Consider the following 26,164-nt stretch of genomic DNA (forward strand, 5'->3'; position numbering starts at 1 on the left):
TGACCTATGTAAATTTTAACTATCGCATTGAAAAGGCGAGGAAGATACTGCAACCATGGTACGGAAAGGGTCTGACTATATTTGGAAAAATTACAATTATAAAATCTTTGATAATTTCTCAGTTCACCCATCTTTTTATGTCTCTACCATCTCCTGGTGATGAGTTTTTTAAGAAATATGAAAATATTGTTTTCCCGTTTATTTGGGGTGGTAGGAGAGACTTAAACGAAATGTACTGTACAAGTCATATGAGAAGGATGGTGTTAAACTTACTAATTTAAGAGCTTTCAATAAAGCTTTGAAAGCAGCTTGGATTCCGCGTATTTACCATAATGATACTTCCTTTTGTAGTAAAATATTTAAATACTTTCTCTCCGACTTTGGTGGTGCTCTGGTTTACTTCGCTAAGCTGGGTAAACCAGACCTATTTAAGTTCGACCCTTTTCGATCAAGTTTTTTAAAAGATATAATTTCAGCATGGTTACAGTATAATTATACGAGTGCAAGTAACATAGAAAATATACTTCAAGAACTAATATGGAATAATTCTAATATTCGGATTGACAACACAACACGACTGTTGCTTGGAAACGTTTTTTACAACACGGTATAATATTTACTAATGATCTTTTGAATGCAGACTGTACATTTTACACGTTTCAAGATTTGGTATCAAACTACGGGCATATATGTACTCAATTTGAATATCGACAGTTATTATCAGCAATTCCATCTATTTGGAAGCGCAGTATTGTTGAATCTAACATGTCAAAACTAATTGTCTGTATGCCAAACATGCATAACAATATCTGGCTGTCAGGAACTAAGGTTAATAAAAATATTTACCTTTGGTATTGCCATGAGGAATTTCCTGATTTAACCCACCTCAGTTATACAGCAATATTGGCTGGACATTTTGAACACCCCTTTACCTTGGAAAAATATTTATCTTGCTCCCTTTTCTATTACCACCGATGCCAAATTACGCTATTTTCAATATAAAATTAATATGAAAATATTGCCTTCAAACAGGTTGTTGTGCTTGTGGGGCTTAATTGATTCCCCCCCTGTGTTCTTTTTGTGGAGAAGTTGAGGAAGACTACTTTCATTTATTTTGGGACTGTAGATATGTATTTGTATTTTGGACATCAGTCAATGAATGGTTTTCTTTCATTACAGGCGATACTTTGACGTTAAGGGCAGTAACATGTATTTTGGGGAATGTATACAATGCTAGACCATTACATAATACTATGTTATTATTGACACGCTATTATATATTTAAATGTAAAATTGTTGGGACAAAACCAGACATTGGTGGTTTTAGATCATATATCAAATTAATTTATCATACAGAGAAGAAAGTCGCAATTATAGAAAACAGACAGGGAAGTCACAATAAAAAATGGGGAGAATTCATTAATTATTTTGAAGCATAAGTTTGTGTAGTAACCTGTATTGTATTTGTGTATTGTATCTTTGTTTTGTTAAGCATATCAATAAAATAAAAAAAAAAAAAAAAAAAGACAGACAGACCGGAAACGGAAACGAGACAAAAACAAAAGATTTTTCAAGTTAGCGTGGGGGAAATAACTTTGCTAAGTATTATCGTCAAGGAAAGCTATTGTTTAAGCTAGTCTGTGATTGGTTGCTGGCAATGTTTGGGGGATTTTGACCAGTTTGTGACGTAGGCTTGTCTTAGAGAATTACTAGTCTGAGGTTAAAGCGGGGAGTCGTCACAAACAAGCGTCTACCCATGAGCCTTTGCGTTGTTAGCGTGTGTTGTTATCGTCGGCTGGGACTCAATTCCCACACGTGCGCAGGTGACGACCCTCCCGCTTTAATATAATACAATATGTCAAATGAATTACAGCTAATGTAATTTAAAATAAAGTATTTCAGTGATAATTTGAAATTTCTAAAAGCTGACTTACTTGATATTTACATATACATACATGTGTACCGAACTCAAATGAAACGAACACAGTATTCATTGGACGAGGTTGAAAGGTGAATAGCCATGAACTGAGGTGGTTTTCATTGTGTACACAAAACTACGCTCTCTGTATAACGTGGAACTGTGTGTAACAGTCGATAAAGCTTTAGTGTTAAACCACTAAAACTCGCCAGGAAGTTCACTAAATCGTGCCATACGTTAAGATCGTGTGTTATAGCGCTTTCATTTCAACTGTAAGGTAAAATGTGACTGATGTTTCGGATAAATATTATGTACTAGTATATGTTCGCTGTGTCGGTTGTACTCGGAGCCTCGTCTAGTTGCGTTCTTGTCGCAATCCCGCGTTTTATGGCGGGTCAGTGAAACAAAAGTGATGTTTCTGCTGTGTTGACTTTCACTCTGAACCCCGATCGTTGTTGAAGTGAAACCAAACACCCAAGGACACTCGTATCCATTTCATTGTTCGACTTGATGCCTGAGGTCGCGCAGATAGACATTTTATGTCGCTGGCTGAAGACACGATTTTGGTCACCGTACCTTTCAACTACAGTATAATGGTGTTTTCTGTGTTATTCACAGATTCCTAGAGCGGCAGTTAATTATAACTGCCATGGCAACGGCGCTTGTATGTAACTTCAATATAGGTAGGCAACCATTGCGTTTTCTATGACAGTCAAATCTGTGGCCATGTTTTCACGAAACACATTAAAATGTCCGTCTACGGTATACAAATTGAACGCCAGATCGTGTAGCTGACACAAAACGATTCTTTTGACATCGAGAAAGTCAAAGAGTTTATAACTACACATGTCACATATCGGAAACCGTGGCGTGACCACGGAATTTAAAGAGGGCGCTGTGAGTTGGCACGACAAGAAATACTTGAACCTAGGACCTGTCATGATGATTTCGTATTCAGGAAAGTATTTATTGCATAATAATACTGTACAATACTGTACACATGCCCACATCGATGCATGCACAAACTAAATAGACGATTTGTGGGCTTCATGTGCGCGTGAATACGTTGTCCGATTACGTCATTAGCGATTCAGACTCGTTCGTTGTTCATACATGACGTTCACCGTCAACGGCTCCTTTTTACCCAAATTTGTACAAAGCGATTGCACACTACATGGTGTTCACAGTAATACAAGTCAAACGTTTACCTGCAAACACTTAGTGTTATATCAAATAGGTACTTGGAGGATTATTGTATTATAACAACCAATTGCGAACAAGAAATATTATGACGTATTCAGTACCACGTGACACGGATTTGAAATACCTCAAAACATGCCTGTACACTGCTGACTTAACGTGCACAATGACCCAACCTACAGTAAAGAAAGTAACTTTAAATATGGTTAGGTAATATAATTATGTTACGTGGATATATGGACAATTTCGCATCAACATATTCTTGCTACCTGTTCTTTACATTGCAGGAATATTCATAATTATTCACATCAATGTCGTCTTAACTTCTGGTGAGTGATTCTTTCAATCTATCCATTTATTCCCGACATCACGGATCACAAACTGGCTGCTCACTAATGTGTATGCTGTTAGGAGCACGCGTACTGTCATTGCTGCTACAGCAACGTTTTTTTTTTATTTTACGATGAATAATTCTCGATTAATATCAAGATTCAAAATCAAACAAAATTGCTACGCCCAGTTCCGCCATTGGTAGATTTGGCAACAGCGTTACTGCGTGTTGGGCGACTCAAGCGCCACCACAGTCGTCGCTAAACGCGAATTCGAAGTTCGCGTAAACAAACATAATGTATTTACCCGAGATCGTTCGACCAAGTGTTGTCGTTATCGCCAACACCACGATAGCGATAACATTGGGACGAATGGTCTAGGGTAGAATGTACAATGCGTTACATAATACGTCGCGTGGGTCCCATGCCAAACACGACACGACGCGATGTGATCCTTTGAACGAATATTATATTAGTTGGCTAGAATTGTTATGCATAATGCCGACTCATTGGTCTTGTTATTGTTTTCCCGTAACAGTGTACACTGCCCATGGCGAAACTCTCGATACAGGGGTAACCCCCTCACCAACGTATCGTAACATCACCCTCAATGAAGACCATGTGATAAAAAACGGTGCGTTGGTTTTTATTACTTGAACAATTTAATTTAGCTGGATTTGTGGAGCTTTGTGCTATCTTCAACGCTCTGGCGACTTGTTTTCATAAGTATGTATTTATTCACTAACGCCAAATAAGTGAAGCGCCGATAGAGAGCGCGACTTAATGTAGACGCAAGCTCATGAATAAAAAAACAAACAGAACTAAATTGTACTCCCGGGCAGTATAAGCATATTGACTTAAAATAGTTGGGGGTCAACATCTTAATCTTCAAGAAAATATGGTCATATTTTAGTGGATAGTGGCCATTTTGTCTAAAAAATGCATTTTCGTGTGTTCTGTAGAATTGTTCTAAAATTATAATAGCCATTTTTTAAAAATATTAGGACAAATTTCTAAAATATAATATAATCCATGATTTTACACAATAAACCAATGAACATTTTCATGAGATTTATGACCAACTTTCCCAAACAATTCATTAGTAGGCTTCTAACTTAAATATAAGAGCGGTGTGTTGTGCTTCTTTGAACCATCGATTCATTAATGAAATTATTTAAATATTATTCTTTTCTTTTCTCAGCGATTGTGAAATTCATCACTGAAGAGGGGATTTTGGTTGTTATTGCTGTCGCCATCGTCGCACCTTTAATACTGTGCAAGAACGCATTCTGTGTTGAGTTGAGGGCGATGATGCGTGAATGTCTTGTTCAACATGATGGGACATGCCATCACGTGCTGCAGAGGCCCCGGATGTGACTATGTCGACTTTCAGGAACTAAAAACTGCCTGCAATTGTGTCAGACTTTACAAAGCTTGTAAAACATGTACTCGTCGCACGACAGACTCACCGGTTAATAATAACCATAATGTTTCTCAAAACGGAGCGCAGGAGCCTTTTCAATTGACTATTAGTGAGCAAGGCCGAGATACTGAGCAACATGCTTCCCATCACGTCGAAGAAGCGCCCGGAGAACAGAACGTAAATGAGTCGAACCGGATGCTATCTCAAACGCCTGCTCCAACGCCATTCATAGACCCCGAAGCGCCGCCACCATCATATGGCGACACACAGCGGAGTGTTGACCCGATGGATGGTTCATCTTACGAGATCCAAACTCAAACCGATGTGCCATCTTGTCCGCCTCCTTCATATGAAACCGTGGTTGAAACGCGGAGTACGGCAGTTTAGGCGTTTCATCTATGATTTGAAACAATGCATTGTGGTCCCTTCTTTGACGGAGTAATTTTTAGACAGTGTGTACTTATTTTGTTATCACCTCATCCACCTTTTACGGAGTATTTAAATACATAAATAAATGAATAATCTAAGCTTGGATTTATGGGTATTTTTAGATCCTATGAACAAACATTTAACAATTAGACAATGTTGGGATAGTGCAGTATTCAAGTAAAACAATGACGTAATTTCTTAATCATTTGATATTCAGGTATACAATTTTACGTGTTAAATGAGAAGTATTGTGAAAACTTATTACAAATTGTACGAGTTTTTAATGAAACATGTCTATTATCACGTGTCATTGCATATTATGTCATACTATTTCCATATACTGTTCAACCTACCCCCCAACAAATTATACACTATGGCAAAATGTGAATTTGGTATGATGTTATGCTACCAATTGAATATGGCTTACATACCGAGGGGAGATAAAATCAGAGCAATGCCATGATAGCATAAAGCATTATAAAACTCCATATACCAGTACTTGTATTTATAATACACTGTTCTGCATAGTTGACCCCCTAACTTCAGGTCAACAACTCTATCACGTGCCTCTCTTGGTTTGGTATTAGGAATATATATTGATACCACATGTATTGCGAAAAGGTAATTAATTGCCTCCAATATACCTTATCAATATTTATTGAAACTGCTACCCTTTATAAACTACTAGTACTTATTTACTGTGCGAGTTGTTGACTCCAAGGACAAGAGATCTTGTTCGATAGTATCGGGTAGCGTGTATACAAAATTCCCTATAAATTGGTATAAATTGGTGTAAAAACAATGTAATGGAGCATTCTGATTGGCCACGAAGCTCTGGGTAGATTTTAGCATGCAAATAAATTAACATATATAATGTTGATGGGTTGATCTATATGCTAAAATATACTCTAAAACTGAAATATTCGTATAGAAAAATTAAATTTGTATACAAATGCTTGATATTAATAATATGCATGCTACATGCTAACCCATAAGATTAAAACAGAGAGAAAGAGTCACTGAAGTATGTAATGGAATGGTCTGGTACTATCCAATGGCGCCATCATCAGTTTTCCAAAAGATGAATATTACAAGCTGAGTGGATGTATATCAAAAAAGCAAAGACGCATACAAACGTTAAATCGTTTCGTTCACACGAGGAAGTGTGCTTTTGTTCCCCAGCAAAACTGAAAGTGTAGAATGGTTTACCGTAGCTCTATTTAAAGCGCGTTGGTCGCCGCGCAGCGCGTGTTCGAATTTCATGTAAATAAACAATGTATTTTACACGCGTTCGTATACGTCGCTATGAGTCCCATATCGAACAGGACGCGTCACGAAGACCACCGCCCTTTAAATACTGCCTGTGTTGTTATCCATAACGTCTTCATATGAGGGCGGAGGTGCAAGCAAATCGTGTAGTCGAATACTGGGGACCACCACTGGTTGACCTGAATTAATCTGTTCAATGCGTGATTCGATAACTCCCTCATAAGGTGGCGGCGGTGGCTCGTAATCAGGGGGTTCTATATTGGAATGATGTCGATTTCTCTCAGAATTCAATGCTCTTTCCATTGGCGGTGCTGTCGGTGTGAGTGGACTGAGTTCTCCGCGGGGATCGTCTTCATGTCTCACATTAACACCGACGTCTCTGTCAACTGTCAGAGTAACGGGCTCCGTGATTTCAGCATCGTTGTCATTATCGGGAGCCCCAATTGCTAAACACGTATCTGAACATTTGCACCCACAGGCGTCGCCAACGTCCCTAACTTCTTTGTCACACCAATTGTCGCGGCAGTCACAGCAACTTATCAAAAACGAACATATTCCGATCAGCAGCAAAATCCACGCTTCAATTATTTTTTTGCATCTCATAGTAAGACCGCGACAGTGTTTGAAGCAATAATACGAGCACAAGATCAGACCAACAAACGCTCCACTGGCAACGAGCATGGTGTATAGAGGTGATAAAGACGACGCATCTGTTGGGAACAAGAAGTGGAGTTACTTTCAGTATATTGGCCATACACACTACAAAATAGTGCCTGCAAAATAAATGTAAAACGGAAGAAATTCCATTGTATTGAATAACATACATGTACATCACTAAAACACACCAATACGCTATAACTTCGTATAATTATTCATGGTACAGAAACACTATTAGCAGCAAAATGATCAGACTGGTGCGGATCGGTTACAAAAAATTGATGTTCACTGGGTAACTCAAATCTCAAATACTGTTGCACCATGATGTATAGAATATATTGGACCGACTTTCGATAGAAATAGATGATGTATTTATGCAAACACATACAATGTACTTATATTAAGATATTAGAGCGCCCTACTGTAATATAAATACAGGTAAACGGACATTCACGTATGCACGCACGCACGCATACGGCACAAGATTCGAACTCTCGCACACGGCACAGCGCCTAACCACTGTAGGTAAACTCACAGTCACTTGGGGGCTGAAAATCAATAAATACTAATTTAAAAAAAAAATCATCCGCTATACGTATATAAATAAACAAGTTGTGAAACATGGCACCTAGTAAATCGACATCCTGTCGGTTCAAATTTCGATTTCTTACCTTAAAATGCAAAACAAAAATTTTAGAGGGGATCAGGTGTTACGTTAATAACTATTGTTCATAATCGCTACCTTGGTTTTATTCAAAACTGCACAAATCCCGCGTTTTCTGATGATATCCGACGATTTCATGAACGAAAATGGCCAGCAGCCAGAATAAGGGGGATTCGCACAGAGTTATGGGTAAATCCAGTGCGCATACTCATTTTAAGCCAATCAGGCATGCCGTAACAGCGAGTATATCCTGGGTAAATTTCTGGGTAAATCAAGGAAATACTCGCTGTTATGGCACGCCCGATTAGCTGAAAATGAGTATGCGCACTAGATTAGGTAATATATCAGTACACAAGTGACTATTATCAACTGCAGTGGCGGTGGCCCCTCCAAAATCAACCTGAAATCCTTTGTGTCAGCAAAATTTGTCCCTCAAAATGCAAGAAATTGCGTTTCAGAAGGTCTAGATTTCAAAATTGTCAAAAGGGACAATGCCCCCGGACCCCCTAGTAAGGCCACGCATTCGGCGCAAGGTTGGTGAGCAGATATCGACCCTCATGGAAAATTTGGTGCCGCCGCCTCTGAACTGTATGCACTACGTGCATGCTAGCAATGGGAGGAAATGTACAACAGCAGCACCATTTCATATTATGCATTCAACCTGTTATGAAGTATAGAATTTGTTGCTTGATTCAAGGCATCTTAATAAGGTATACTTTTCCCAGTGGAATGTCACCATGTCTATCAATCGACTGCAGCAATGGTTGTCGTATCTGATTGAACACCCTTATAAGTTCTGAATAAAAATACTTTTATATAGTTGAAAATCAACGTACCCTCGTCGTCTGCATTATCGCTTTCTTTAGCAGTGACTACGTCGTAAGAATTTGTATGACGATACGGATGAGTTGGCTTAACGCCGATATCGACTGTTTCGTTATGTACAATGTCCACTATTAAGTAAAAAAAATAGTTTAATATAATTTGGACAAAGACCAATGACGTACAATAGAAACACAACAATTAAGTTAAGCTTTCAGTTGGGACCCCGGCCTGGGCCAGTCTCATTGGTTCTCGCCGTACCAGTCCAAAACGGGAATAATTTCATCGTCCGAATCGCACAGTTTCGCTAAAGTCGGCCATTCATAACAGGCCCAAGAATTGAGGCTTCGGCCGAATAATCGGTCCGTGGCTGGTGAAGATGATATAATTTATGTAGGGCGAGTAATAGTCGCATAAAGTATAGATAAACATCAGGAGACAGGTGGATGTTGTGAGGGAATAGCCCGAAACCACAAGTCGCCATCTTGAATATAGTAAATATCGCATTTATTTTATTATATCAGGTGTGCGCCAGCTGACTGTGCCCGAAACAACTCCCCGTTTTTCCGTGATGTTACCTACTTTTACACTGGTCCCGGGTTCCTTTATCGGTAATTGTTAGGAGTTCGTATCAGCAAATGATATTGTGACGTGTTTTTTTTTTCATGAAACCACATCCCCTCTGATATAGATAGATGCACTGTGGTACTACATAGTGATAACTACCACTTCAACATGAGACAATTCAGTTTTATGAATTATGACTATCCTGGAAACTTTGAAGACTTTTAGCGACAGGGGACGTTCATCCCGTAAACCATGAACACATGAAAGCACACCCAAATAACGTTCTCTACAAACTGATGTCACCTTGTTTATATACCACCTACCTGAATCCGAACTGTTCTTACTGATACCTGAAACGGACAATAAAGTCTAAAGCAGTGATTTGCTCTTGATGGAACACGTGAGCTCGTTCCTATATATCACATCATGTTTATATTTTTCAATATTAAAGTGAAAATAATGGTGACGATGCTCAAAGTCTGATTAATATATTCATAACTCGAAATGTAAACACGTTTCACATGGTTTCTTAAAACATGATATGCAATATTATTACTGTCAAGGGGTGAAGAATTGTTTCCACCATCTTCCCATATACAAGCTATTAAAGCGCGGTGGTCGTCACGCAGCGCGTGCTAGAAATTCGTGTAAATAAACAATGTATTTTACACGCGTTGTATACGTCGCTATGAGTCCCATATCGAACAGGACGCTGCACGACGACTGCCGCCCTTTAACGTTTGTAATTGGACATAACCCGCATGAATAGAATAAATATGCTTACTCGTGTAGTCAATTTCGAACCCTGACTTTTCTGTACTTGAATCGGAATAGAAGTGAATATAAATGTTGCTTCCAGTACTCTGTATTACATCCGGGTATTTCACGCCACATAGTTTTTCAAGAAGCGGGGATGACGAACGCGAACCTAAAGATTGGAAAAAGTGTGAAAAAATCTATAATGTAATTCGAATAAAAGAGAATTCGAGGTTCAAATTCACGATAGATACATATTCAAATCATGATAGTAAAATAAAATCAAGTAATCGCATTAAAAGTAAAAATTCCGTTGGATTGGTTTGTCGTTCGCCAAGATGGAAAACGCAAATTCACGTGGTTTCAAAACAAGTCCAACGATAGATTCTGTAGTCATAATTAAACGTACTGCTAATATGAACTTTGACCTTGAGATACTCACCATCATTAATAACGAGGCTGTCATAGATACACGACATTGTCCTCTCAATCTCTAACGATTGAATTCTAAGTTCAATAAGGTAGTCGCCAGGTGGCGCTGTCAGCACCCATTTACAATCAGCGAAGCTCGGATAATTGGACGGATATTTTGGTGAGGTCAAAGTTAGAATTTCACCGGGGGATCCAACTCGAAGGTGTTGTATACCAGTCACACACTGACCTGAATGACAATACAAACAGAGTAACGCTCGTAAGCTAGTGATCTGTCAGTTTCACAGCTTCGAAAATAAATAACAGAGAAGAATAACTTACCAGAAGTTAAGACATTGGTGTAAATAATTATTAGGATTCCTGTAATATAAAGAAATATTTTTTACTATTAATTTAAGAAGTATGTGATGAATTCGTGGTCAAGTGACATCATATAGCATTACACAACGAATACGGCATATATCGTCACCGTGCAATTCTGAAGATAGAGGGCGCTATGACATACACGTACACAATAATTGATGACGAAGCAGTATTGCAGGTGTTCGTGAACAAGAGACACAGCAAATAGATTATTATAGTAACTGTTGCAAATGAAGATTTGTTTTTGCTGTATTGTAATTTTTAATACTGTACTGTTTCTCGTTAAATACATGATTTTGTCAGCTACAATAAATCCAATAGCCATTTTCTAAATACTCAGATACGTAAACCCGTACTACAATTCTTCCGGGGAAAAATAGCTACCACGACCGAATTTCAAGTTGACTGTCTTACTGACAGTCCGTATACAATAAATACCTACCTATAATAAAGAATTGGCATATAATCGTTGTTGCCATGGCAGTAAAGATCTAAACAATCGACAACTGAGTTATGAATCTGTAAACAAAACAGAGAACACCATATATTAGTATCTACACAAGACTGGAGTGTTATGTTGAAGGTCGCGTCGGTGTCTCGGCTACGGTTACATGACGTCACTGCATTGGACATAAAAGTCGTAATTTGTATTACGCTTAAAATAATAAGGTATGGTGATCTTCGACGGTAAATACACAGGTTATCGATATGTGCACGCTTATATTTTACTCGCTCATATTACGAGGGCGGTGGCCGACGTTGAGAGCGTGTAAAAATGTGTGTACAAAATATTTTACACGCGTTATATACGTCGCTATGGAAACCATATCGAACGGGACACGGCACGACGGTCGTAGCCCTTTAAGAGTGACGTAAGATGTCCATTCCTGTGACTTACCTCAAATCATAGACCTTGGGAAAAGGGTCTATTCTCAAATCAACAAACGCGGTGTGCGTGCCATTTTCTGTTTGGTTTCATTTCAATGATCGGGAGGCGGGGTCATGGGTGAAATGTAGAGACAACAGAGACACCCCTGTTCACCACTATATCACTTGATTACTAGTATAATGGCATGAAACATTGCGCAAGGACTCCAAGATGAAACTCCGAGTACGATGGACATATATATAACAATAAGAGAAATATCAGCACATTTTACCTTGTATCTGAAAAGCGAGGTTATACAAAATTACTGTGTGCTTCATTCCTGTCATGTTTAGCGGTCTATCGCAGCAAAAAACTGTGCTACCGGTTACTCATGGAGTGTCACGTTATGCCGGCATGTTGTTTGGTTTATACAAAGGTAGACTAGGGAATCAACTACTTGAAATGAACACAATAGGAATGGGACAAGGTTAAAAGGTGAACAAAAATAACTGAGGTGGTTCCCTCGCGCACAACAACACGACACTGGAACTTGGAGTTGTACTGTCGATACAGCTTTGGTGCAGCCTCGTACAACATAAATGTCACCAGTTAGTGGTGTCAAGGTTATTCACTGTCTTCTGTATGAATTTGAGTTCACTCTGACCTCCATTGATTGTCGAAGTGAAAGTAGTTAGTTCGTTGAATTGAATTGGGGCCAGTCACTGTCGTCGACATTTTGCGTCGCTGTTAAAAATGAGCGAGTGAAGTAAGTGTGAATATATCATATTTTATTCATCCAAAGATTATTAAGTATAGAGTCGTCAAATATATGACCACCGTGAATGTGTATCCAATGCAATAAACATGAACATGGAGTTTCGTTTTAGCTCCATGACCTTACCGAGACCTTGAACCGACACGACCCTTCAACGGCAGAACGACATCTATTATATGTAGTTTCTAATATTTTGTTTTCTGTTTCATTCACAGATATAGTTTGGCTGCAGATTATTATTGCCATGGCAACGACGCCTTTATGTCATTTCTTTGATATAGGTAGACATGACTCATTTGATTTATTCGATTATTATAACAGTAACATCGGTAGCCATGTTTGTTCCTCTATATTTGATAAATGGTGTAGTGCACGGCATCTGACACAAATCGATTTCAGAAAAGTGGTAGCTTTCACAACATTTTACGTCATCGACCGTCTGCACCACAGTCAGCTGGCATCTGTGTCGCTGGGTGTATATGATAGAGGGAAGTTGTGCAACCAAATTTGCCGAGTTCGTAGTTTTTCGCCGATAAAAAATAACTAAGGCAAAAACTCACGGTTTTTTAGCATTTTTGTAATGGCCGCAAACGTATCGTGTCCAGCCACATAGAGGTCAAAATACGCGTTCTATTTGTACGCATTGTCAGTTAGTCAGCCAAAGCCTCATTAACATAATTTATACAGTATTCTAATTCGAAATTCCAGACCAGTACATTTGTACCACTCTGTTCCCGGCAAATTTCCGCTGTGACTTGTGGTCATATTGAAACCGCGATTTAAGCAAAACCGGCCAACGCAGCTTCCTGATTTTGCTACACGACAGGTTAGTATCTCATCCTTGCCGAATATGTAATTTTTTAGAGTGGTTTCAATGAAATATTTTCGTAAATTAGAAAATAGAAACCGCTGTGGTGAAATACGCTCACGATTTCGCCCCAACTTTAAAAGTGACACCTACCATAACGCAAGAATTTTGATTTATAACAAATATATGGGGACTAAGCAAAGGGTATAGGCAATTATTCCCTGAAGTTTCAAGTTTTCAAAATTTCTGTAGAATATTTGGCGATTTTCTGAAAACGAGCAATTTCTCCCACTATACCGCGTTGGCGCCATTATATAAATTAGGTCAATTGAGGTCAACTTTAGTCAGGTCAATGTGGGGCCTGGGACGGTGCGGTTAACTTACGTGTTAAGTTTGTTTTTTAGGTGTTGTATATATTCATAAGTACACTTTCTATAGCAACTAGTGATTTTATGTAATAAAAATTGACATGCCCCAAAGTAGCAAGCCGTTCTAGTTCAGGTATACATATATGGGGAGGGGCTTCAATATTTATACCTTAGTAACTACAAAATGAATTTCCATATTTTTACAAATAAGTACAAATATTAAAATTCCAGTTGATAAAAAATACAAAGTTTGATATTTAACATCTCATCACCTCACATAAAATTGTTATACTCCCAATATTATATTAAAATGTACATACACATTACATAGAATAGTTAAAAGGGTGGTAATTACCACACAAATTCTACAGTATTGGATTTGAAGGAGATTATTGATAAATACCGTAAACTGGTTGCTATGGGCTACAATGATCCTTCCCAATTTCTGTTTTTTTCGTTTCAAATTGTGGAATGTGTGAACAAATTATTTATTCATATTTTTTTTTATTTTATCTTGCAGAATACCAAGTGTGCCACTACTGATGTTGTTTTGTTATATTATAAATTATTGAGGATTACAGAAGTTTATATTACACTCATCTTTTTTGTCTGGAGTTTATTTTTATATAGGGGTGTACTCAATGTATTCACTGGAGAAGTTGCAGAGAAATTAGTCCAGCAAGATTTATTGTCTTGTCGGGAAATAGGCAAACAGGATTTTCTTGCACATGTCAGAGTTCGTATCATGTTTCAGCCAAGTACTGGAGCTCCAGTTCGTAAACGCCATTTGAAAACCTTTTCCGGTAAAGTAAAACAAATAGTCAAGTCAAAAAAAGGAGATAATGACCATAGAATGGTCACTGCCTGCTTAAAAAAACAGATAGCACATTCAAAAAAAACAGGCGAACCAGTAAAGACACTTGAACAGTTTGTTACTTTTCCCAGGGCAATTTCATTATCTGATGGGTTGCCATATAAAAGTCAAAAGAGCAATACAACAAAAATTCTTAAGACCAGATACAGTGATATTATGAAAGAGAGTTTACCCCCTGAATGGAGAGCAAAGTTTATGATATATGATGGAATGTTTCTAATCAATAAGGCCCCTCTTGCTTCACATCGAACCTTTGCCCATTATTTTTTGTTCGGAGATGGATTGTTCCCCATTACAATAGGTTTTGTTTTGAAGTCCATTTAATATTTGACGATCCTCAGCGTTTGGGTGTCAGTCCTAAGGACATTGAAAGACAAAGACGGGACAAGAATGTTAATACAGACGTGGAAATTGATTTAATTCAGAGAGAAACCCCAGTGCCCACTAATTGGAGAAAGTTTATTGGTTGCCGTCCCAATAAACGAAAATTAGTGAATTTCCTATCTGAGGAGTGTCTGAAATTGGTGGCCCCATTATTACAAGGCGACCAACGTTTTATAACAGCTGGTGGGTTTGATGGAAATAAAAGGGACAGTTCTATGTGTGTTGATGCTACAGGTATTACAAATGAATGGATTGCTCAAATAATCACGAGGAAGCAGGTAGTCTGTGTATTTTACATGCATTGAGTTCACAGTATAATCAAGGAGTGATATTTTCACCTGATACAGACACGTATCACGTGTTACTGCCCCTATTGTATAAACACTCACAAAAAGAGATATATGTTCAAGCCCTAAATCTTGATCCTGACTTGCAGCACACACGACTTGACATGATTGGTAAAATCATGCAAACATTATTCATATGCACAGGATGTGATTTTGTATCATTCTTTGCTGGGTTAGGGAAAGGATCATTTTACAATACATTTTACCAGTATTGTGAATTCATTACAGGTGTGTCCACACATCCAGGTACATTGTCTGATACGTGCCAGGATAAATTAAAAGATGGCCTACTTGCATTTGTTAGACTTGTTGGTAGTGTTTATTTTAAGAAGCATTTAACAGCTTTTGAGGAAAACACACCAGCACAACTGTATCGGAAATTAGAGGATAGCAGCTGTAATGCACTTGCAAATCATCAGAAATGGCTTAACGAAATAAGGGAACGTATGTGGCCGCGAATCCAGTACGAAGATGAGCTCAGTCCATCGTTTGATGCGCTTGAGCTACACTGGAAAAGATCTTGCTGGGTTTCTCAGCTATGGGCACAAGCTGACCAAACTGTTGTTTTCCAGATTTGCACTTGCATGGATACAAGGTTGGCACTGATGGTAATCTTTGTATTGTGTGGGACAGTGATGAAAACATTAAAAAAATTTTCAATACTGTTGCTCTACTTACAAAGGGGTGCCGGTGTAAGAAAGCACCAACCTGTACCAATCGATGTTGTAAGTGCTACAAAATCCATGGATTTTGTGGACCAGCTTGTTTGTGTCTTGGGTGTAACAATCCACATAATACAGGAGCTTGTAATGGTTCCAAGAAACATGGAATTTGTCCAAAAGCAATGGAAACTGATTCTCCACCAGTGATCACGGCTAATATGCGAAATTCAGACCAAGAACTTGCGGAAACACTTTTAATGGAGGAATTATTGGAAATGGAAAAAACAGAATTGAAGAAATTGATACCTTAGAAGATGACCCCGATTTGACAGAATTAGTAGAGCAACACGTATGGATTGAAGAACAGGATGATCAAGATATCGACCCTGATGATGATGATGATGGTGACATAGCAAAACTAATGAGAATGGTTCATGCTCATTAACTTTTGCTTTGCTTTGAGATTTTGACCATTTTAACATTAGCATTTTTTATGCAAAACACAATTTTAAGTCAAAGCGCTGCAACTTTGATCTTTTTGGACCAGTTTAACCATTCTCTACTCGCTCTCAATTTGTGTTTAAATTGCTTGCCATTTTAGTATACCATTGCTTATACGTGTATATTTAATGGTACACGTTGCTAAGTTATGTTTGAATACTTAATTCGGTAATTTAGTGAAACCATTAATTCGTTTGTAACAAACATATGCTTAGGCATGCAAGAAGATGAAATTCTTTTTTATAATTTATTCAATTTCATAATGTCCAACATGCAATAAAACATCAATCAAGCACGCCTGTTATATTACGGATCACGTGATCACATTTATGCGCGAATGTGTTATTGTATGCCGGCTTATTTCATATCATAAAAATGAATTTCAGATATTTGATTTTATTTTAAACTAGCCTTGCTATTGAAAGTATACATGTTTTTTTATATTTCAAGCTGAGAAACGTTGAACTTTTTGGCTGTATTTTTCTATATTGTTTTTGCAGAATGTATGATGGAAAGTTCTGTTTTATGGCATCCACACACACACGCACAGTAGGTATCTGCTGTGCGGGGGGGGGGGGGGTGTTTACTTCTTTGTTATTCCTGCATTTTTCTTTATATTTATTACCCGATGAACAGTATTTAAATATAAAATTACCATAACACTAATAAATTAGTGTAAACAAAATTATTTCGTTTAAGATCCATAAAATAATCCATGTAATAATGTGTTTGTCTTAGAAATAATGCTAGTACACCTTCCAGCATTTTCAATAGCCGTTCTATGTGAGGTCATGACCTAATTCCGTGAAGTAGTGGCCCTTGCGTTCATCGACAATGACTTCGTGACGGTTAATTTTGACACGTTGCATAACGCAAGGATTTAAAAATATAGTAAGTACTTATTTCGGTGCATTACATAGTATGTTACCTTCCTGCAAAGTGTCTTTTTCTCATGTTGATTATTTTTTGAGTAAATCAGCCAGAAGTCTGCCGTGAAATACTATTACTGACGATTGTTCGTTTTGACGTCTCTTATTTCAGAAAATAAACATCAGATTGGCAATAAAATTAGAATTTGGTACATTTCTAAACATACTCCTTGTGTGTGAATGTTTTTTATTTGAGATCACAGTATTTTAAACCTGAATTTTAACGCTGAAAATACATGTCCCCGTGGAAGTAATATCGCCCATTCAAATGTCAACGGTAGCGTCAATGTTGATTAAAGATATGGGAATGAGGCTATGGCTGGCTAACTGTTGTATTTGTCTCTTCCGTTTCTCCCCCTCCGGAATGTTCTACTTTCGCTGTCTAATCGCAGGTTTTTCGAAAAACGTCGAAAAAAACACAATAATTAGAAGAAATATTGAAAAACCGTGAGTTATTTTTTTATCGGCGAAAAACTGCGAACTCGGCAAATTTAGTTGCACAACTTCCCTCTATCATATACACCCAGCGACACCGATGCCAGCTGAGAGGGCGCTGTGTTTACCAATGACAAACAAGTACAATACGTCTTCACTGGACGACACAATTCGCTATACACAATAGGTATATGGTGCGAATGCAGGATGTTGCTCTTGGGAAAGTCCGAACAACCATTTATTTACTCATTTGCACAAACCCTAACAGACATTGTAAAAACCGCCAAAACTAAAAATCACATTATTAGTAAATCAATAATGATAAAAAATAACTTAACAAATAAGAAAAACAAATCGATACCCCCCTTTATTTTAGCTAACGGACCGCCCAGAAAAAAAAACAATGATAAAAACACCTTTGGGAAAAAATACATCGCCAAACTGAGGTTGGATGTCAGGTTTCACGCAGACAAAATACTATTAAATTAGTATACTTAAACAAATGTGCTTATAAACCTAAAATATACCTATCACGTGACTTACACAAAGCCTACGAGTGGTTGTCAACATCACAGTTAAGTTTCCCGCTATACTTATTGTTATTGCGCATTATTATTCTGAATTTAGTATGATATATGATGCTACTGTTCTTCTAGTAACCGTAATGGTGCACGCCTTCAAATGTACATTATATATGTTTCTTTGACACATTTCACTGTTTTTTACATTGCAGGATTCTTAATAATTATTTGCACCAATGTCATCTTAACTTCTGGTAAGTCATTCTTTTCTGTTCATTCACTTATTCCAGAAGCTACGAACCGCAAATTGACAGATCACATGTTTACGAACGTCTTATTGTCATTCAGGTCAGTGTGAGTCTGGTATAAAACAACTTCGAGTTGGACCCCCCGGCGAAATTATAACTTTGACCTCACCAAATTATCCGTCCAATTATCCAAGCTTCGCTGATTGTAAATGGGTACTGACAGCGCCACCTGGCGACTACCTTATTGAACTTAGAATTCAATCGTTAGAGATTGAGCGGACAATGTCGTGTATCTATGACAGCCTCGTTATTAATGATGGTGAGTATCTCAAGGTCAAAGTTCATATTAGCAGTACATTTAATTATGACTATGAATATCGTTGGACTTGTTTTGAAACCACGTGAATTTGCGTTTTCTATCTTGGCAATTGACAAACCAATCTGATTTTTTACTTTTAATACGATTACTTGATTTTATTTTACTATTAATAAATGCTTCATGTTTTGACCGATCACTTCAGCACATTTTAACCACACACTTGAATATGTATATACCGTGAATTTGAACCTCGGAATCTCTTTTATTCGAATTATAGATTTTTTCTTCACGTTTTCCTATCTTTAGGTTCGCGTTCGTCATCCCCGCTTCTTGAAAAACTATGTGGCGTGAAATACCCGGATGTAATACAGAGTTCTGGAAGCAGCATTTATATTCACTTCTATTCCGATTCAAGTACAGAAAAGTCAGGATTCGAAATTGACTACACGAGTAAGCATCTTTATTCTATTCATGCGGGTTATGTTTGGACTAGTAATATATGTTTCAATTGCACAAATGTAACTATGTGAAAAACGAAGGGAACATAATGTGTTGTAAGATTCTTTGGATGATAAAATACAGAAATGACATCAACTAACAATTGAGCCGATTAATTGAAACATGATCATAGAAATGAGAAACATTCTGGATTCGATCGGGAAGGGTATAACACCATTATCATTCAATGGTAAATTAAGACGCGCCATGACTGGTTGTATTATACATCCGGCAAATATGGGATTGGTTGCATGATAAGGGAGATATATACTTGTGGGTAAAATGTCGTTGTATGTGATTGGTTATATCAAAGAGACATATAATTGGTTGAATGCCGTATCCGAAATTGTCACCGACCTCTGTGATATTATTTCCAACATGTATATACGAGAAGAAAGGGGAAACGACATTTTATTATTTCAACAGAAATACCACACAACATATTTGGCATCGTTTTAAAATGTGACAGAAATAAAATGAAATAAATGTATGCATTTATATTTGCTGATTCTAGGTTTTATTTTCTTTCCCCCTTTTTATCAATATTCGTTTCAAGTCTGTTTATCGAATATTTAAAGTGCTTCAAATATGAAGTTCGTTTTCGCCCCCTGTCGTATATGAACTCTTGTAGTGAAAATAATTGTTATGCATTAAAGAATATTAATATTGGTGACAAAACTGACAAAGCCAAGATCAAATAGAACTTATCGTGCATGGCAAATGAATTAATATGTAGTTATTAATAATACACTTAAAACTATTGGGGTTCATTTTAATTTAAATATCTAAATATATTTAAAGAATAGAATTCTGCGGCGATTGTTTTAAAAATTATACAGTGAGACAACTGTACTGTATTTGTTGTAGCATACTGTACTGTCAAAGGTTGTGTTACTGCTGTGTCATTAGTGTCGCTTTCTAATACTGTATTGTCCATTTCAGGTATCAAAAAGAACAGTACCGAACCAGGTAGGTGGTATAACGAATATCGGCGCTTTGTGGGGATTAAGTTCTTGTATATGTGCTTTCTTGTGTTCATCTGGTCGATGGGACCTCACTGACCTGGTGCGATCAAGAGATCATTGCCCAAGAGCGAGGACTCGGGTAAAATGCTTAAGTTGGCAGCTAAAAATACCGTCGCCATAGCAGTAGTGTAGACGACGTCTGTATTCAATATGTATGTCGCTATAATAGTGTTCTCAATGTTTAAAACGGGAGGGTCGCCACCTGCGCAGGCGCGGGAATTGAGTCCCAAGCGACGATAACAACACACGCTAAAAACGCAAAGGCTCATTAGTAGACGCTTGTTTGTAAACAATAACACGCTATGGCCATCTGACGCATGCGACCAGACTTTCGCGCCCAAATTTGTCTGCACCTTTTTCTTGTATTCTTCAATATTTCTGGAAATGAATCCTAGTCAATTTTCAGTTTTTACTCAAACAATTTGGCTATAAGAAAAGTGCAGACTATAAATAGGACTATTTTGTGAATTTGTGATTGAAAGAGGGAACTGGCGGTGAAAAGGTTAATGAACAAACGTCACACCAATTCACTGAATGAGCCACTTGATCAAAAAGGAACCAGCAGTGGCAATCAAAATGCTCGAATATCTGCCGGTATTATAATTCATTGTGGTTTTGTTTGTTTTTTATTTGTAGTAATAGTTTACACTGAACAAAATGCTGATACGGGAGTCACGCCACCAGAGACGGCGAATGATAGTACAACTCCTGGATTAGTCGATGACACCGAGACAACAGGTACGTTATTTCAGATCTGTCTTACAGATAGCCTGACACGTACGCGTAGTAGCGCCATTGCCGGCCGAACGGCATCAGACCTCATTAACCGGAGAACACCGCGGAGGGCGCACATCATGTTACAGAACCGAGTTAGTAACGTTGGCCCACACAGAGTGTCTCATAATTGGAGTGGTGGCGGGGGCAGCAACTTGAAAGTTAAAGCGGGGTAGTCGTCGCGCTGCGCATGTGCGACATTTGTGTTGATAAACATTGATTTTCCCACAATCCAATGTGCTCTTCCAATAGAAATCATAGGTATGAGGTTTGACCTGGGCGCGACTTGCACTGATAACCGCCGGTGACTCCTCGATACCTTCCAATCACCTAAAAATACTTAATTAAAGCTTGGAATCGTCTCAGTTTGTACTCGTTGATCTGTGCAACAGTCAAAGTCGCCATCTTTGTTTATATGATACTACCTTTATATCTCGCGCATGCGTGGCGCGACGACTACCCTTTTACCACAGTTTATCTTGTTCATCAACAGGTACGCCACCTCTCAGCGCTACGTACATCATGATAATTATCAGTGGAATATTAGCTGTCTTCTTCCTCACTTGCTATCTGTGTCACAAATTCTGTCCAGATGCCGCGGTAAAGCGGTGCAAAACAATAATTGGAGCTTGGGTGGCGCTGCTGATAGGAATATGTGAGTTTTTGATGGGATGCTGCGATTGCTATGACAGTTGGTGTGACAAGGAGGTTAGGAGCGTCGGCGAAGCCTGCGGTTGCAAGTGTTCAGAAACATGTTGTGCAATTGGGGTTCCCGAAGTCAGGGAGCCTGTTTCCCCGACAGTTGACAGAAACGCCCAAGCAACTACGAGACACCAAGACGATCCCCGCGGAAGACTCGTGCCACTGCCTGATACGCCGATGGTGCCACCAATGGAAAGAACATCGAATTCTGGAGGAATTCGAACCGATGTAGAGTCTCTGGATCGCGATCCATCGCCGCCACCTTATGAGGGAGTTACTGAATCACTTATAGGACATGGTAATTCAGGTCAACCAGTGGTGGTCCCCAGTATTCTAATCCAGTTAGATGACCCGCCTGCAACTCTCCCTTTATATGAAGACGTTATGGTTGACAACACAAGTAGTGTTTAACATTAAGCTCCGGTAAACCATTCTAATGTATTCATTGATTCTGGTCTGAGAAACCGACAAAATGTAATACGACAGTTGACGAAAATAAAGTTGTCTAGCCTTTGATTATCAAACGGGTATACTACGGATATTAGTACGGTTTCTTGAACCCGTGCGAGATTCTCCGACAAGTCTCGTCATTGACCTCAGTGAAACAGATAAATCGGATTGAACGCATTTGTAATGCGCCGAATCAGAGTAGGTACAACATATGACAACGGACATGGTGGGATGTCAGATTTGCAATGACAACCACGTGCCTCTATAAATGACACATAAGAAACAAGTAAACAAGTAATGCTCAACTGTCGTCTTTACGATATTTTATCATCCCATCTGTCCCATTCTATCCCGACTTTTTTTAGTGACATGTATGCTTTAGATTTTCGTTCTGCCTTGTCTACGTTTCATTTAAAGTACAACAGTTGACTGAATAAAGTGTGGTCTTTCTGTGTCCACTGTGAGAACGCATATCGAACATAAATCAAGAATAGTATCCTCGGGGGCGGAGCTACGTCACGGACGTTCTACGTTGCTAAGACGCGCACCACTATACCACGTATTTCTATGGGCTTTGTGCGCGCTGCTGTGGAACGCCGGTGGAGCCGGTGAAAACTCGAGAAAACAACACAAACTCAACTTTGAAGTAATCCTGAACAACCAAATTCATATATGTTACACATATATGAATCGCAACATCGCAAAGTACCGTTTTCTGCGAGTTTTTGGTCTTTGTTTTCACCGCGAGGGTTGCCAGGCGGTAGAAAATGCCCGGATGTTCGCCCCGAGGATACTGGGTATCAGATTAGGGTTCCCTGATTACGCGTATGTCTGGATTTCTTCCTAAGTTTTCGCATTTACAATCAGTGATCATGACGTTGATTGGCCGATACAAAATAGGACGCTGCTAATCTGAATATTATAATTTTCCGAACAATCGGTGATAGTGAATTTTATTTTTCACGTGTCATATATCGATTGTTAGTTTCCACAACGACAAAAATGCGACCACCCCATTCTTGATGACGTTCTTGATAGCTTTAATTTTTAGGTGATTGAAAGGTATCGAACGAGTCAATAGCGGTAATTAGTGCAAGTCGCGCCCAGGTCAAACCTCATACTTGTGATTTCCACTTGATTGCCATTAGAAGAGCGCATTGGATTGTGGGAAAATCATTGTTTATCAACACAAATGTCGCACATGCGCAGCGCGACGACCACCGCCCTTTAAAGGGCAAAAGCTTAGCAGCAAGTCCAGATCTCATTGGAGAGTGAATAACCTGGGACACAATGCGCAGACTTACAAAGCTGGCGGCGTACACGCAATATTCACGCTATTCTGTCCTCTGTTGTACTTAATACCTCAGTGCTCTTCATTGACTGATTATAATTACTAAATAATTATGTATCCATATGTAAATTATATGTTAATTAATAAAACATTCATTATTTTTTCAGGTTCTAAAATTGTGAAATACATAACTGAAGAAGGATTAATAATTGCCATTGTTGTCGCCATCATTATGGCTTTGAAGTATTGTAATAACACATTCTGTGTTGAATTGAAGAGTATGATGGCAGAATGTCTTGGTCTTGCTGTTCGAATGGTGGCATACGTTCTCACATGCTGCGAAGGGCCCGGATGTGACGTTGATGATTTTCAAGAAGTCGTAACAGCCTGTAATTGTTGCAGACTTGTCGAAGCATGTAAAAGATGTACTCATCGTACGGCCAGCTTACCAGACAATAACGATAATACCTCTCAAAACGAAACGCATGAATCGTTACAATTGACAATAACCGATGAAGGCGAAGATTCGGATGAGCAAGAGGATGTCGATAACGACGAAAACCTAGTACTATCCCAAGAACGGCACATGAACGAGCCGGGTTATATGCTACGTCCAACTGCACCTCCGGACCCCGAAGCGCCGCCACCGTCTTATGATGAGTTAGAGAGTGGTCAAAGACACTCGTCTGGTGGCGCTCAGACTCAAACCGATGTGCCATATTTTCCGCCCCCTTCATATGAAGCTGTAGTTGAAACGCGAAGTACGGAAGTTTGAGTATATCGTTTTCACGTGGAACAAAAAGATTCATTATGTTTTTCTCATTTACGGGCTAGCACTTTTTTTAATTTCATGTTTTGTTTTTAGTAACTGTCTGTAGAGATAGAGATGCCCTATAGCCTTTCATGATTGCAAACGCATTTATAAACACTGTTTCTCCCCAAACTGAGCTGAAATCATGAGGACCTTACTAAGATAAAGTTACTTTCTCGGCAATAAAATGTTGAACCCCTTTAAATTGTGAGTAACTTGGGCGAATAAAGTTGAAAGCTACGGAACTCGTGATTGGTTGATAATTGATCGAACTAGTAGAATACACTGGGATCTGTATCGTTTGTCAACCAATCAGACTTCTTCTTTTTTTCTCTGCAAAGTAAAAGCGTCATGTTTTCATTTTTTGAAGAATGTGTAATTTGAAAACAAGTTTTTGCACGGGATCGCATGCTTTTATTTCAAACTTTTTTAAAGCTAATATGATACAAGAATAAGCAAGCCTTAGATTTGCGAAAACCACCTGTTTTGAAATGGCGGAGTGATACAGTTACAGTTAGCAGTCATCAGGGCCAGGTTTCAATACCGAGATGGTGTTATTTACTGTTTGATTTCCACATGAGACAAATCACTCTTTTTCTAATTTTGTAACATTGTTTGTGAACTTGACTCATTGGTTCTATGCATAAAATCATAACCATGCTTTTATATTTGTATGTTGCTGTCTATGGGATATTTATTGTAGTATGAATCCTGCACATTGTCGTCTAGAGGGAGTTTAGTTGCAATGGGAATTAATGTCGTATTTTGTAAATAAAATCATTATTTACACTTCGTATGGTTTATAGCTTTTGTGATTTTCTGGAAAAAAACAGCCATGTCAAGATGATTGATATCTATACACATAAACAGATCATATTGTTTTATAAAATTAAGAAATTGACTCATAAAGTAGGGGAGTCGTCACCTGCGCATGCGTCAGATGGTCATAGCGTGTCATTGTTTACAAACAAGCGTCTACCCATGAGCCTTTGCGTTTTTAGCGTGTGTTATCGTAGCTTGGGACTCAATTCCCGCGCGTGCGCAGGTGAGAACCATCCCGCTTTAATAGATTGTGGACCGACGATTCTATTGTTTATAACGCGAATAATGTTCCTTCCCATTTGTTTTTTTATGTCGAGAAAACCCCTTCAAGATGGCTGAGATTATCATAGCGCCCTCAACCGTGATCGTGTGGGAGCCTTTTTATCACGCGTGCGTCTTTTGAGTAACCGTGATGGGTTCGATGACGTCACTGCAATCGACAAAAGTGGGTTATATAACTGACGAGTGGTGTACCTTGACGTCACGGTGCTTTACATGCGAAACTGTTGTCCGTAGTGTATACGTATAGCTGCGAAGAAAGCGTGGTATATAGCGAGCGTCTATTAACTGGGTAAGATGGTATTGGTGTTGTCAAATTTCTACTGCAAGACAAAAACTACATTGTGTTGACTATACTTTAGTGTTTAAGTAGACATGTGTCGTTTGTGAGCAATCGTACAGAGTGTAGCCAGGGTTAACTTGTTACATTGACACTGGGTATGTAAGCATATACGGGGAGAGAGTGAAAATCGAGAAAAGGCACTGGCATTTTAATCCTTAAAAATTAGGCCTACTGGTAGTTATTAACCGCAAAAAACGTTGCAGTTTTGCTCAACAGTCTTTGGTCAATAAAATGTAATCACTTTTCCATAAAAAAAGAAACGACCGTGATGGTTTCTCCATTAACCAATAATCGATGGTAT

General features: G+C 38.5%; 3 protein-coding genes across 6 annotated transcripts; 2 read left to right on the top strand and 1 right to left on the bottom strand.

The window, feature by feature from the left end:
* Positions 1–2,056: 2,056 nt before the first annotated feature.
* Positions 2,057–5,397, top strand: LOC146741873 (uncharacterized). Of its 2 annotated transcripts, XM_085500174.1 has the most exons (5): positions 2,057–2,195; positions 2,537–2,601; positions 3,406–3,447; positions 3,986–4,081; positions 4,649–5,397. In XM_085500174.1, exons 2-5 carry the CDS (start codon positions 2,568–2,570, stop codon positions 4,822–4,824), a joined length of 348 nt encoding a protein of 115 aa, XP_085356300.1. In that variant the 5' UTR covers positions 2,057–2,195; positions 2,537–2,567; the 3' UTR covers positions 4,825–5,397. The 2 variants fall into 2 exon arrangements, with proteins under 2 accessions (XP_085356300.1, XP_085356299.1); XM_085500173.1 differs by having other exon boundaries at positions 2,057–2,601.
* Positions 5,398–5,557: 160 nt separating this feature from the next.
* Positions 5,558–12,297, bottom strand: LOC146741874 (uncharacterized). The gene is made up of 8 exons (XM_085500170.1): positions 11,990–12,297; positions 11,272–11,348; positions 10,788–10,826; positions 10,477–10,695; positions 10,063–10,206; positions 9,602–9,628; positions 8,726–8,842; positions 5,558–7,278 (listed from the first exon to the last, which is right to left on the bottom strand). Exons 2-8 carry the CDS (start codon positions 11,306–11,308, stop codon positions 6,650–6,652), a joined length of 1,212 nt encoding a protein of 403 aa, XP_085356296.1. The 5' UTR covers positions 11,309–11,348; positions 11,990–12,297; the 3' UTR covers positions 5,558–6,649.
* On the top strand, positions 12,210–25,211 carry LOC102802699 (uncharacterized). Of its 3 annotated transcripts, XM_085500171.1 has the most exons (9): positions 12,210–12,463; positions 12,688–12,753; positions 18,514–18,555; positions 18,650–18,868; positions 19,175–19,318; positions 20,309–20,335; positions 21,028–21,129; positions 21,659–22,290; positions 23,776–23,885. In XM_085500171.1, exons 2-8 carry the CDS (start codon positions 12,717–12,719, stop codon positions 22,276–22,278), a joined length of 1,191 nt encoding a protein of 396 aa, XP_085356297.1. In that variant the 5' UTR covers positions 12,210–12,463; positions 12,688–12,716; the 3' UTR covers positions 22,279–22,290; positions 23,776–23,885. The 3 variants fall into 3 exon arrangements, 2 of the variants coding, with proteins under 2 accessions (XP_085356297.1, XP_085356298.1); XM_085500172.1 differs by lacking the exon at positions 21,659–22,290 and having other exon boundaries at positions 23,776–25,211; XR_014929690.1 differs by lacking the exons at positions 12,210–12,463; positions 18,514–18,555; positions 18,650–18,868; ... (3 more) ...; positions 21,659–22,290; positions 23,776–23,885 and adding exons at positions 13,181–13,298; positions 14,169–14,247 and having other exon boundaries at positions 12,739–12,753.
* Positions 25,212–26,164: the final 953 nt, after the last annotated feature.

Source organism: Saccoglossus kowalevskii, chromosome 6, assembly GCF_978046115.1.
Source record: "Saccoglossus kowalevskii chromosome 6, keSacKowa6.1, whole genome shotgun sequence".
Lineage (NCBI taxonomy): Eukaryota > Metazoa > Hemichordata > Enteropneusta > Harrimaniidae > Saccoglossus > Saccoglossus kowalevskii.